This window comes from Danaus plexippus, chromosome 5, assembly GCF_018135715.1.
Source record: "Danaus plexippus chromosome 5, MEX_DaPlex, whole genome shotgun sequence".
Lineage (NCBI taxonomy): Eukaryota > Metazoa > Arthropoda > Insecta > Lepidoptera > Nymphalidae > Danaus > Danaus plexippus.
This window is the reverse complement of record NC_083539.1, coordinates 5501943-5516199: the sequence shown is the minus strand read 5'-3', so window position 1 is coordinate 5516199 and position 14257 is coordinate 5501943. Positions and strand designations below refer to the sequence as shown.

At 27.9% G+C, this 14257-nt stretch overlaps 1 protein-coding gene across 1 annotated transcript; it reads right to left on the bottom strand.

The window, feature by feature from the left end:
* Positions 1-2359: 2359 nt before the first annotated feature.
* LOC116769091 (uncharacterized) lies at positions 2360-14001 on the bottom strand. The gene is made up of 4 exons (XM_061529459.1): positions 13708-14001; positions 12685-12849; positions 4460-4570; positions 2360-2611 (listed from the first exon to the last, which is right to left on the bottom strand). Exons 1-4 carry the CDS (start codon positions 13769-13771, stop codon positions 2382-2384), a joined length of 570 nt encoding a protein of 189 aa, XP_061385443.1. The 5' UTR covers positions 13772-14001; the 3' UTR covers positions 2360-2381.
* Between the last annotated feature and the right edge of the window lie 256 nt (positions 14002-14257).

Here is a 14257-nt window from a genome sequence, read left to right as displayed (position 1 = left end):
TCGACTTCATAAGTTATGTTACTAAGATATTGATATAATGAGCATTTAGTTTGTGGTTCCCACAATTAATTACCTTTAGAGGACAATTCTCAAAAGTCAGTAAGTTGTGAATTGTCATTGTGTCTATGACAATAATATTAAAGTAAACAAAGTAACCGTTGGTGCAGTGAGGCGTATGTATTTACAAGGCTGTTTTTGTTATAATTCCTGTAATATTTTCGTTAACTGGTTAACGTTCTATTGAGAAACATTCGAAGATATTTCCTTTTAAAATTTGATTTATTATATTCTTTTCTTTTTTATTTGTTCGTAAAGAGTTAATCTTGTGTACAGCGTGTGAAAAATTTGTGTAAAATAAACTGCTACTACATCTTACGCAATATGTCATATCTACAATTATTCTCAACTTTTTTCAGACGATTAAAATTATAATATAAAAAGAAACATCGCTATTTATGTTGGCTTACCACCTTTGCTATACATTTTATACAGGCGCATTTTATTTTATTTTTTAATTATCATTCTTCATTATATATTATATTTAACGAATTCAAATTGATAAAAATAAACATAGTACAAGTAAAAGCCATGTAATAATCTATTACTTAACTCTTGCCTTTAATACGAAGCATCTTTACTCATTCATATATTGATATAGTATAAATAAGTAATTAGTCGTTACTTATAACTTTTTTCATAGCAAAAACAAGCGATGTAAATATATTTATTGTATTTTTTGGCAAGACAAATAAAAAAATGAAAATAATAAAACACAACACCACAAGAGACACATTAGTCCCTGACATGAAAGTATAATCTTCTAAATGAAAAGTCGATAGATATTTTATTTATTTCACTTAAAAATTCTAAAATCTGAAAAACATTAAAGGTCATATTACACATTGACTTCCATTTGATAATTGAAACTCTTTTATTTTGACATAAATATGTTTTCAAAATAAACTAAGTACAATAGTGATAAGTTATTTACGTTTCTTCTTACATACCTTCGCGTATGACGGGATCGCAAGCGTACAATTACATCAATTGTTCAATTGGAGGCAAAAACAAAATAAAGAAATTTATTGTATTCAAAAATCTTAAAAGAGTACGTAGTTTATTCATAAATACGTTTTATCAAAAAGATAAATTTGCTTTTATTTTATTCCAGGAAAAAATCATTGACTGACGTTATAGTAAAATACTATGAATTGTAAAATAATAGTTTTATAATTTAATAAATAATTAAATTAGGTATAATTAAAGATAATGTATCAAAATATAAAAAGTAAAATTTAAAAAAAGTAACAATGGTATGATACCATATTGGTATAAATACTAATAAGGAATTTAAATAACTAGGCAGTATAAACGTAAAACATAACTTTCATGAAGTAATTTATGTAACAGTTATTTATTTTTCTTACGTGATGCGTTAAGTTTGATGGCCAGGTTATCGAGGGGCTAAAGTTTAAAGCCATTCAAATAAATATTAGACTTTTCTATAACCATACTCAAAATTATTACATACCGTTGCAAGATAGTATTAAGGTAAAAGCCCTAAACAATCATCGACATAATCTCTTGGAATTAATTAAACATACACCTCCACATATTAGCTATCGTCCCACGCTCGCCCACATAGATATTGTATATACTCGTATTATTATATAGAATTTTTAGGTTTGTATGTGTTGACATGAAGTCCTACTTTAGCAAAAATATTCTCATGTCATGTTGATAAAACAACCTGAAACCCGCTACTTCGTCCGCTTGTATAAATTAACTAGGTTTTCATATATGCAAACACTGACCGATAATAAATCCTTATAAAAATTAAAAATCAAAATGGTAATAATGTTTTTTACCATCGTTAAGGATAAAAAACATTTTCGTGAAACCATTTTTATATACGTTAATTAATCTTTCGTTTAGACCTACTTCCTCAGAAACAAGGAATTAGAAAACTATTGCTTTCAGTCCCTATAACGCGCGCGTCATAATATGAATAATCTATATGTTTCGCAGCAGAAATAAAAAATAATGCATTGACAGCCGAACTTCATTCAATGATATTGTAAAAATTATAAATTAACAATTTTAACAGAATCCTTGTACTATAGAAAAATATTTCAAATTATTTTTCCGTGTCTATATCCGTTATTTTTAGCATAATCGTATATCGATACTAAATGTTATATGTAACTTCCGATGTTGAAATTTCATATTATGCCAGTATATTTTATGATATATAAGACGTATGAAAAAGAAAAATTACAAAAAAAATCAAAAAGGAATAACTCGTACATAAAAGATATTCTCAATTCATTAATCAAATAAAATTTAAATAAAACCCATGTAACTTAATACATAACATATATTTACAAAAATATTTCATCAATGAGTTTCTTATCTATGACCCTGTGTGGTTTCGGTCTTGACTGTTTTCTTCTTCGTCTGTAAAGTCTAGCATTTAGGGGATACAGAGCGGGTGAGAGTGAGCATCGAACATTGAACCACCAGTCACACGATGCCACCCCCTGTGAGAAAACTGTGCCATTGGGACAAAGAAACGATGCTTGCCGCCCGTCAATATCACAGTAATGCCAGGCTGAAAATAATAAACAAAATTTAAAAAAAGAATGTAGAAAAAGTTTTAAAAAAATGTAGGCTTTATCTAATATTTTGACATTTGATAAGATATAATTTTTTGTAATTTCTGTCTTACTCTGGGTGACTTAATGATTTTTTGGCGTTACGTACAAATAAAATAAAACTTCCGAATGAGGAAATGGTTTAGCGACTAATATTTAAGAAAATCTATTTTAACGCTAATATCATTTAGGTTAAAAACATCCCTTTGTTTGATTAATTTTTATAAATCTTCTATATGTACCTAAAATAGCTAATAGGAAAAATTCCATAAAACTATTATAATAAAGTTTTTTTAATTCATAGTATATTAAAATACAAAATGGATCCGCGAAAAAATCTAAATGTCAAAAGCTGACTTTTTTAATATGCTAATAGGTATAATTTTTTTTTGTATCGCTTCCAATTTAAGACTCAAGTAATGCTTTATAAAGTTTTTATGGAAATTCTAAACGGTGCATTAAGATGTATTTATGGGAATCCTTTTTTTACAGTTCTGGTTTACGTTATACCTAAATCAAAGTAAGCCGCTTATCTTACATGGTGGATCTATTATAAAAAAATCACGTTTTAATATAAAAGTCTAAATATTTTTTAATTAAATGCAATATTTAAAATTCTAGTGCTACAGCTAAATAATTTCTGAATTGAGTAATCATAAGTAGCTATGTTATGCAACATACATACGCACATATAAAAATATACACGGTTTTATGACTTGTAAATAATATGTGAGCATTTAAATGGTAATAAGATTATATCTAAATATTTCTAGGTAATTACATAATTACAAATTTATATTTCTCACTACATCCATAATAAATGAACAAATAATTTTTCTTGTAAATTTAAAAAGTGAAAATCGAATAAACTTTTCGTCAAATATAAATAAACGTAGAATTTTACGCTTTATCGTTTCCTTGTGATGTATACAACGCTTACAAATATTGCAAAAAGTTACAAAAGTTATGAACAAAACCCTCTCCCACCGATCATCAAATACATAACACGATCTAAGAAGTTACAAGAGCATTCAATAGAACCATTAGTATCTCACGATATATATATTATATAAGGACATAACGTCTGAACATTAGATGATTGATTCACTTCCGCGTCTTCTCAATAATTAGTTGACCTCTCAGCTAAAGGCCATCCCATATCCTAATCTGCTAGGCCCAAGGTCATCTTAAAGTTGTAGGTTCAACTTAGTAAAACAATCGGTCACGATTCACGCCTACGTTTTGTCATTTACAAATTATTCGGGATTTAAACAATGCTTATAAATATTACGTATCAGATTATCGTTTCTAAATCATGACCATGTTTGGGTCCCACGAAGTTTTAATATCTATAAACGAATATACAAAATACTTTCATGTATCAAAAAAAGGTCGAGGTTTACATCAATTCGGCCTGACCCACATCCGTTTATTATTGTTCTAAACATCATTATTCATTAGCCGTTGTAACAGTATATTTTATAATCATTGCCGTGAAATAAACGAATACCGCAACGATTATCAAAATATTATTATATTAATATTAATGAATATGATTCCAGTTTCTATTTTTGATTCATAATTTCATAATAAAGAGTTTAATAAATTTTAATTATACCTTTCAATTTACTTAGAAAACTTTTAAATTATAAAACTTCTTATCATATTTTATTATTCCTTTTTTTGAAGTAAATAATCAAAAAAATACATTGACCATATCGATAATTCTATTTTATCTTTGAACTTCTAAGATAGAAATAAAAAATATAATATAATATTAAAAAATGCGAAGAAATATTGAATACCTTGACATCTGGTCTCCATGTCCGCGAAAAACCCTGGATAAGGTTGGTCGTCACAGTAAAAATTTGTATACGGAACCGCGCCTAGTACCGGGTAGTCCGTTCCCGGCTTACCTGTAATAATAAAGCTATTAGGAAACAAATAAAATTTGACCAAGTATAATAAATACTTTATATAACAAAAGCAAAAAAAAATTTAAAGTAATACTAAATATTTCATAATTCTTTTATTTATTGTGACCAATGTAAGGTACCTGATATTTGTGAGGACTTTTCGAACTAGTATCAAATAAAGTATATATATATATATATATTAATGAAAACAACATATTTTGTAAATAAAAATAAATCAATATGTTAATAAATATAAAGAAATTTAATTACATTGGTCAAAAATTATAAGTATTTGTTGTTCGTCTGTTCGGATATAAAATTTTGACAATTAGAATAAACAACTAAAAAACAATATAACTATAAATTTGTTCTATTTTCTATCTTTTGAAATAATACATTTAAACATTATTATTATTTTATTTAGACCTCTCAAGTCTAACGCAAACAGACCTCGAAGATCAGTCTTAGACTTAATCATTCTCTGCTATTGCAAATATTCTGTTTTGTTCCAGGAAAAGCCTCATTATGATCGTCCGTATAAGAGTCGCTGCCAGTCGTCTAGATATCGAAAGTGCAATACTTTCACTGGCCATTGCCCTTACTATTGGTTCATTCAAATTATAATTATACAATATAACTTTTAGGATTTACTACATATATTTTTATCCATGTTTTTTGTACTTTATACAGATAATTCGTTGGCATATTTTTGATATGTTATATCATTAAATATTTTTATAAATTACATAATAAAATGTTACAACGTGGTGTAACATAATATTTACTTATGTATTAAATACTCGTTCGATCGCAGAATTAACCTTCAAAATCAACGACTGTGTGTTTCTTTTTTGTATTAAATCACAATGAAACGTCATTAAAACCAAATAAATGTGGCGGTAATTCGAACCAATAGTAACGAATTGCTCTAAGGGCCAGACTGTATCTATTATGCCTTTGACCTTTCGTTCATTCGAACTGTAACAACTGCCATTCTCATAATTCCTTTGAAAATTTTACTTAATTATATCTTCCTCTTTGGCTTTGTTTTAGAACCTAAATATAGTGCCCTTAATTAAAAGCTACCTTTATATACTCTGAAAAGGCTGTCGTAATATAAGAGTTTTTTTAAATAGTTAGTGGTTACAAAATTTTAGAGGTCTGATAAGAGTTTTTTTTAATGTCAAAATAGTAAAATGTCTGAAGTTAAAATCCTTAATGATCAAAATTTTTTTTGTTTGAACCTCTTAATTATCGATAAGAATGATTTTGATATAAAAACTATTGGTCAATTTAAAAGTTTCAGCCTTTGATAATATAAGATAAAATAAACATTAAAAAACATAAAGCCGAGTCTTATATTGTAGTCTTTCTATTCAAACCTTTCAAACCGGTGTGCAATCGTTAAAAAAAAAGGATGGTCTTTTCATACAACTCGTAATTTAAGAAACTACAGATGACGGTTTGATTAATAATTAATTTTGCTTTTACTATCGTCTTCAATTACCTAATTGCTCATGTTTTATAACTTAGCAATATACTGGAATTATGTAACTCGGTAAATATTGAGTACACTAGTAAATAAATACCGACATACTATTCAATACATCAATACATATGTCACTCAAACAAACACAATGTGAGATGAATCTTACTATTTTATGAAATTTAAATTCATTAATCATTTGATCAACATTTCTATATTGGAAAATTTTCGAAAGCAGCGCTCTGGAAATTTCGTCCAGTAGTTAGAAAATATTCCGTTGACAACACCAAAAAAAATACATTGACAAAAGAACCTTATTTTCTTTCCCTATTTTCCAGTTTGATGGTGATCGAATTACGTTTTTTGTATATAAATTTAAAGAGCAAAAAAATTATATTCAAAATTACTTCAACTGCTATCGATAAATCTCGAGACAGCGTTGTTTTCGCAACTTCATGAATGTGTGCTTCAATGTGTGACCAGCATTCACAGCACATGTTAATATTTCATAATTAGGTTACAGAACAGCCAATAAAAGAGAGATCTTTATTCTTTATGTTTTATTTAGCCAAGTCCATCAACTAATGCATCATAACTTACAATTTAAAATATGAAAATAGGTATTTACAGCAGCCAAAAAGCGAAACGCAAAACAAAAATGGCCGTACATAAGGTGAGCGACAAAACAAGGTCGTATCATCACGTTTATGTAATAATTTGAGATGAGGCTCCACACGATGACATGATAATTCATACCTTCTAATAACATTGACATTGGTTTGCTCCCCTTTATATGTTCTGTATCATTAGACCTTTTATGTCACTTTTTAAGAAATCAAGAAAACTAACTCAAAAAGGGTATAGAATGATCTTGATGTTCACATTGGTAGATGGTTAAATTGAGGAAAATTTGATCTTTCAGACTAACCCGTCTATCTTCCATTTAGATTAAAACAACCAAAATTATTCTTTTTCTTTATAACCATCATTTTTATAAAAAAAATGTTAAAATTTATATAGAACATAATTTCCATTTGGTTTCTCAGGTTTTTTCTAATGCTGTATTTCTGAATAACTACTAAATTAGGCCATGGCCAATGAAAGCTCTGACCTAATTTTTTTTTTATAATATCCGTGATAATGATTTTAAACTCGAAGACGCTTAAACTTTGTTTTGAATACTTTTATTTCACAACGGTTACAAGTATTTATTAATTAAAATGCGGTTGCTAATTATTATCAATATAAATCATTACATTTGACGGTCTTTATTCCACTTCAGTAAGTAGAGACCTCAAAACATATTTCAACACAAAATGAAGAAAGATAATATAAAAACTGTTTTATAAGTGTCTTTCCCCATAAAAACATTTTAGACAAACAATATGCAAAAGATATAAAAAGTAATGAAGCGTTCGTACTTGGTTACAAAAAGGTATTTACTATGTATCTAGTAACCTTGTATAAGCTGTTGCAAAATAACTTCTTTGATAAACTAAACATCGCAATAAAATGCAAAGTATTATATTTGTAACCACAGATCATAAATGTTATAAATGATATATATTTTTAAATATGCATGTTATTTCCACGTGAACTTTTGACCTACCAAATAAAAAATGATACAAATTAAAAAAAAAACAAAATTTAAACTATCAACTCCGACAGCGGGTACATCATTGCTAATAATTATCACAGGTAGGAAACATCTTCAATGCTAAAACAAGCCGGACTGGTTTGACAGGCTATATAAAGTTAAATACAAAAAAACTCCATTGGGATTCGAATGTTTCATCCGATTTTTATAATATATGTCGATAAGAATAGATATTATGTTGGTCATTAATAATACACTTTAGATCTGATGTCGCAATTTTATAAACAGCGTGAAGCAACACATACGTGTATTGTTACAGTGATAAATACGAGACATATTTTCTGTCTATTGTGATATGGTTACGTATAAAGAAATCAAGGTTAGATGATAAAATTAATTTGATGTAGCCTTTATCCTCACAAACATTAAACTGTTGACAATACGGAGTTATCTACGTCATAGTATTTATAAATTTTATCAGTGATTTTACAAAGGCATCGCTTACTCATTTTCCTACCTTGGTCCCAATGTGTTTATCAGCTACAGCACTCATGTTGCCAAAGGATTAGATTTAACATTAACTTAATGAATTATATACATTATATTTTATACCCTAGTTTTATTGACACAACAATTCATGTAACGTTGTCTATCTAAGTAGTAAGTTGTAATAATCTATTGGCTCTACTTATTAACTAAATATCTGTATTTACGAGTTCATACTTTGTTGGTTAATTTTTTATGTAACTTTCATATACAAAACACATTATTATCGCTTGCCAGTGTTCTGTCTTATGTGTAATATACATTTTGAGATTAATGATTCTAATCTTTTAATCATATATTTTTATATTTTGTATATTAAAAAGATTGTAATATGTGAAATCACTTAAATATTACTTAACGGATAGTTCACGGTTGCGATCTTATTGGTACATATGATGATTAATATGCAAATTTAATATAATTTAAAATTAAGATAAATTTTCTTGATATAAGTGACATGCTTACAAAATTAACCTAACAAAACTAAAGTTTATTATATTAATTTATCTGATACAAAATTGGTGTAATAAAATTTCAAATATCGTAATAAAAATCGTATTTGGCAATTGTTTTATCGAGTAAAGGTAAATAAAATAAAAATGGAAGTCCCATACTGTAAGCAAGGCAGACAGCAAACAAGCTATATTCGAGAATTGTTAATCAGTGTCATAATAGTCGCAATGCCAACATATTGCACAGCTAAATGAGGACAAAAACTTAGAATGGGTTTTGATTTAATTGCTGTAGATATTATTATGTTATATATAACCATATATTTCGACAAAACTTGTGATAGAAAAATTATATCCTATCCTATAAATTATAATTTTTTCTACTCGGACATTACAGTAGACAATTTTAAAAAGTCTGATTTACGTAATAAAAAATAAAGATATCGAGCATTTAAAATTCTGAAAGGAATATTGTTAGTAAAGAGTATTCAGCTTTAGCAAGAGCATATACGGACTTTATATTAGTTCATATATAATAAACAATAAGTTATTACACACAAGATAACTTAACGTTTACCATAGTTTAACGTTAACCCAAAGCTTATCGAGAACATTGCATTACGGTGATTAGACTACAAGAGCGTTATCGTTGCTCCCGTCAAAAAGATATCTTAGATATGAAACTGAGTAGGCTTAGTTAATTGGTTTTGAAGTATATTTATATTCGATTTGAATTAATTGAAGTCGAACTAATTAAATCGTACGTTTTTGGTCCATTTAATAGTAACGTTTATTACCACTTATACAATGTTGAAGCAATATTTTGAAAACATTTTCATAACCTTCATGTATTTATTGATGAGATATCGTAAAACTCATACGTTATTAATGAAAGTTATGAAATAGGTACCATTTATTCGCATGTCATGTTTTCACTGACACCTTCGCACAATGTATCTTATAAAACGAGTGTGTTTTGTGTACAAACGATCAATCAATTCAAAGAAACAGTTTTTTTTCACACTATTCCTATCATCTATACAATAAATATAGGTATCGACATATAGTTTATCAATAGTTTTCACGCTATTATATTGTAAATTAATGTTGTAACTCTCTTCTCATATATATTTTGCATGATTGCAAATTATGGTGCCAATAAAAGATTCACCGAATTTCGCTTATGTCTTTTGTAGTAAAAATATAACAAAACATGCCAACTTTAAGAAATATTTTCGAAAACCGTGTATTAATATTTATTTATTTTGCCAACATATAATTGGCTTTTCAACATATAGAAATCAGCTAAAAGATGACCGTTTATATAAAATTACCAACTTTTATATTTCAACCTATGTATACATATCTCAATTATAATGTATGTACAATGTACCTACATGTGTGCATGGGAAGATGTTTGTAGTATTTATATATTGAAAAAACTTTCCCTATAACACACGCGTGCTCGCGAACTCGTCCCGAATATATTGTGCATGTTGCCAATAGACTACTGGTTAGCGATTTCTTAATCACATTCTATGTGCCACGCAAATGCCTTTAAGTACCAAGCCGTCCGATGCATAGACAGCGACGATTGAAAAAGATGTTGGTGTTGCAATGAACTTGAAACACTTTTAAATTGACGTTAAAATACATACCAATGTTCTGAAGATTATAAGATATAACATATAAATAAATGAGAATTTTAGTGTCCAAGATAATTCTCTTTACGTTCTTCGCACTATTTCTTAGTTTTAAAATAACCGATAGATATGAATTAATAAATAATTTTATGGAATTTAAAGTAATAAGTGCGTATAATAATTTCACTTCATTTCAAATTGCTTATGCGTGAGTTATCATAAACGCTACAGCTCCTTGATCTATTTTTAATAATATAGATTGCACAACTTTGTACAATGGTGTGCCCAAAACACAATGATTACATTCATAATGGACGATTGTTAACACAATTAAGAACCAAGCTTCAACAACAAGGCTGTGTGGTGCACGCCATAGCTTTAGTTGTTGCCTGTAGTTTATATTTACATATATATTATATAATAAATATAGTGCAAATATTCACTCCTTATAAAAAAAATAAAACAGTTTTCCCTGTTCCCATGGTATTAAAATTTTTGGGTCAATGATATGTTAGAGTTATTTTTTTATGTTGGTAGATTTTAATGCATACATCAATTGTATAAGTTATGTTTGGTATGTTTAATCATATTTAAATTAGATGCACTTGTAAGTAGTAGACCTTGACTCGACCAAAACAGCGAGAAGCGACGACTGAACAACCTTTAACCGTGATTTTTCTTTACAATATAATAACTTTTATTCCATTCATTGGACATGTTTTTTATATACCTACATATAAAGTTAATTCCATCTTCATAGTTGTGTGAAAGACCTTTAGAGACCTATAAATATGTAATCACGTTTCTTATATCATTTCAAACCTTTGAGAAACTGACTCCATGACATGTGAACTTCGTTCAAGTACGATATACCTCCGCTAAGGTCAAAATGCTTTGTAATGTTCCAATTAAAAGGTAGTAAAATGCTCTTTAAATAAAAACTTCTTTTTAAAACTAAAAATTTTAGAATATAAAGCTTATTGAACTGGATCTCATACATATGATACATTAATTATTATAGGGGCGTGGTATTTTATTAAATATGAATATAAATGATTAATGTTTTCATTGATCAAAATTGTCATTTAAATAATCATTGTTGTATTGATCGCGATGTTTGAATACTTTATTAGATTAATGATTTGTATGTACGTAATCAAAATTATAAATTGATTCTTAATTTATCGTGATTTTAGAGAAAAACTTTTAAATAATATTTATTACTTAAAAGAGCAATAGCAAAATCAAATCTCCCAGAACTCAGGTCAGGATATAAATCCTTTGTTTTACAGCTTAACCCAACAGACAATAGTTCGTTTATCAAACCATCATAATTATAGATTTACTTATTTCATTAAAATCTCTGTGTAGTTAAATTGAAATAAATCATAAGTTGTTTGCAATCTGTATGACGTAATACAGTTATTAAAAGGATGTGATGTGATGAACTTCTTGTGTATCATAGTTTGAAATACCTGTGATGTTTAAGTAGTTTTTGACTATTGAATTACATGAATAAATTTACAGTTTACAATATATAGTTTTGTTATAATTCAAAGCAAAAATTAAGGAACTCAATTCTAATATAAATGTTACGACGTATAAAATGACAAAAAAAAATAATTTCCTTTAAATAAATCGACATTCTTTAAACTTATGTTGTTGACCTTTACCAAATGTCCTATCATAAAAGCACTAATGAGTGTCCTCAAAATAATTCATAAAATAAAATCTCGAATATTGAATAAGAAATAAAAATATGTATATGAATAAAACAGTTGTCCTTAATGAATACTAACGTGAAAACAATAACAAAATTTAAATAATACAAAAAGAAGTAACATATATCAACATATGAATATAGAAGAAGTAATTCTTAAACTAATTTTCTTAATACAAATCCCATTAGTTTGTTTTAAGTAAAATTTCTTCAATATTCTTTGTGCCAATTATTTTGCATTGAACACGAATAACATGCTCCTCAGCCTTGTAACACGATGGTCTAATTGTATTTATTTTAGTCGTGAGAATCAGCTACATGTATTTCAAGTTTAAGGTAAGGCAGATTAATTATTGGTTGTGACAAAAACATATATTTAATTTAATTATTCCGTTATAGTTTAACAGGGTCTTAACTTATGTCTAATATTTCAAACAATATGCTCATAAAAATTTCGTCAACATTTTCGTGAAGGACTCATAAATACTGATGCATACATCAACCATATTAGTTGCACTAGTAGGTACAGTTATATACTGCACTTAAAAGTTACTTAAGAAAACTTCTTCAACTAAACCTCCTACATGAACTTTCAATGATACCTTCAAATACGTTTCGCAGTTAGATAAATTAATATTATATACTTACAACGCCTGACAGTTAATCTTACCAGGTATCGCCATTCCTAATTCCAAGTATTCCTTCACGGAAGCCTTGATGAATGAGACTGGCGGCACAGTGTCGGTGATCGGTTCAGGGGCATCCAAAGCTTGTGCCGGTTCTGGCACAGCATTAGCCCTTAGACGCTTCACTCGGGCGCCATCTTGTGAACCTCCTGTTATTTTCGATTAATTGTATGAATTTCAGCAATATTGTATACGGTATAATTCATATTGATTTGAAGACATATTAGGAAGCTTTCTATTGGATACTATGTATGGTTTTTATGAAATCATAAAACCCAGACAAATAAAATTAAAAATGACAAATTATGTATTCAAATAACTGAAGTAAGGATGGAAAAACACATCGTTTCACAGGGTAATACTAAAAAAAATATATATTATTTTTAATTATTTTTTCAGAACGTTAGTCACGAAAAATAGGAAGACCGACGACTGTTGGCTTCATTTATGAATATATTTCAGTTAAAATTTTTATAAGAAATAAATTAGGTGCTTGTGATATAAAATAATTCATTATATGCCTGTGCTTTCAGTGACAATGTTATTAAGCTTAAAGCACCTATATGTATGTATATATGAGCACTGAATGTTGTATGATAATATCTACTAATAACATTATCATATCCGTTATTCAGCTAGTATATTTGTCATTTGTCAATATTAACACAAACGCACTAACATACGAGTATGTACACACATAAGCCCCATCTCCCTTACATAAATGCAAGCGCTCATGCCTAGGTACGTGCTTGAACTTAATTAAGATATGGCTATAATAGATACATGGTAAGAACACATATTCCATTATATTATATTTCCTACAACGGTTTATTAGGCCTTTTAACAACTTACAACATCGGATGAATCAACAAAACAACAGAAATAAAAATAAAATAAATTATTTTTACCAAAAAAATATTAATTATAATCACCAAAAAAATATTTAAGAAACAAAGGCTCAGATAAAAAAAATATTATATAATTTTATTTTATAAAAAATGACTCACCAATAACCGATAATAAAGATATAAAAATCGCTGGTAAAACACGATAATACTTCCTTCCACTCATCTTGTAAATATACTTTCAAAAACTTTTTAAGAAACACTATGCATTCTGGTTTAATACTATACTACTTCAATTAAATTAAAGAAACAAACTAATAAATCATCAATGATTCATTGAAGATTTTCATATACGAATTTATTCGCAACCACTATGCTTAGGTTGTGTAAGTTCCAAGTGGCGTGCTGTTTGGGACACAGGTAAACCCGCAATGCTCGCTGAACGCGCTCATGACACTCTTACATAAACCACAAACCAAAAGCAGTAATACAATTTATCTGACCTCTAACTTATAGATGAGCGCTTCAAGTTTAATAGATTTCTTTTTTTACGAATATTTTTAATAGAATTCACAATATCCGCATTTAATTTAAATATCTAACAATGAAAACGAGTTTTTAATGAGTGAACAATAAGTCGGATTTTTACTTAAAAATCATTACAAACTCATCTATATCCTGTTTGTATGTTTTGATCTTTTCCAATATATAC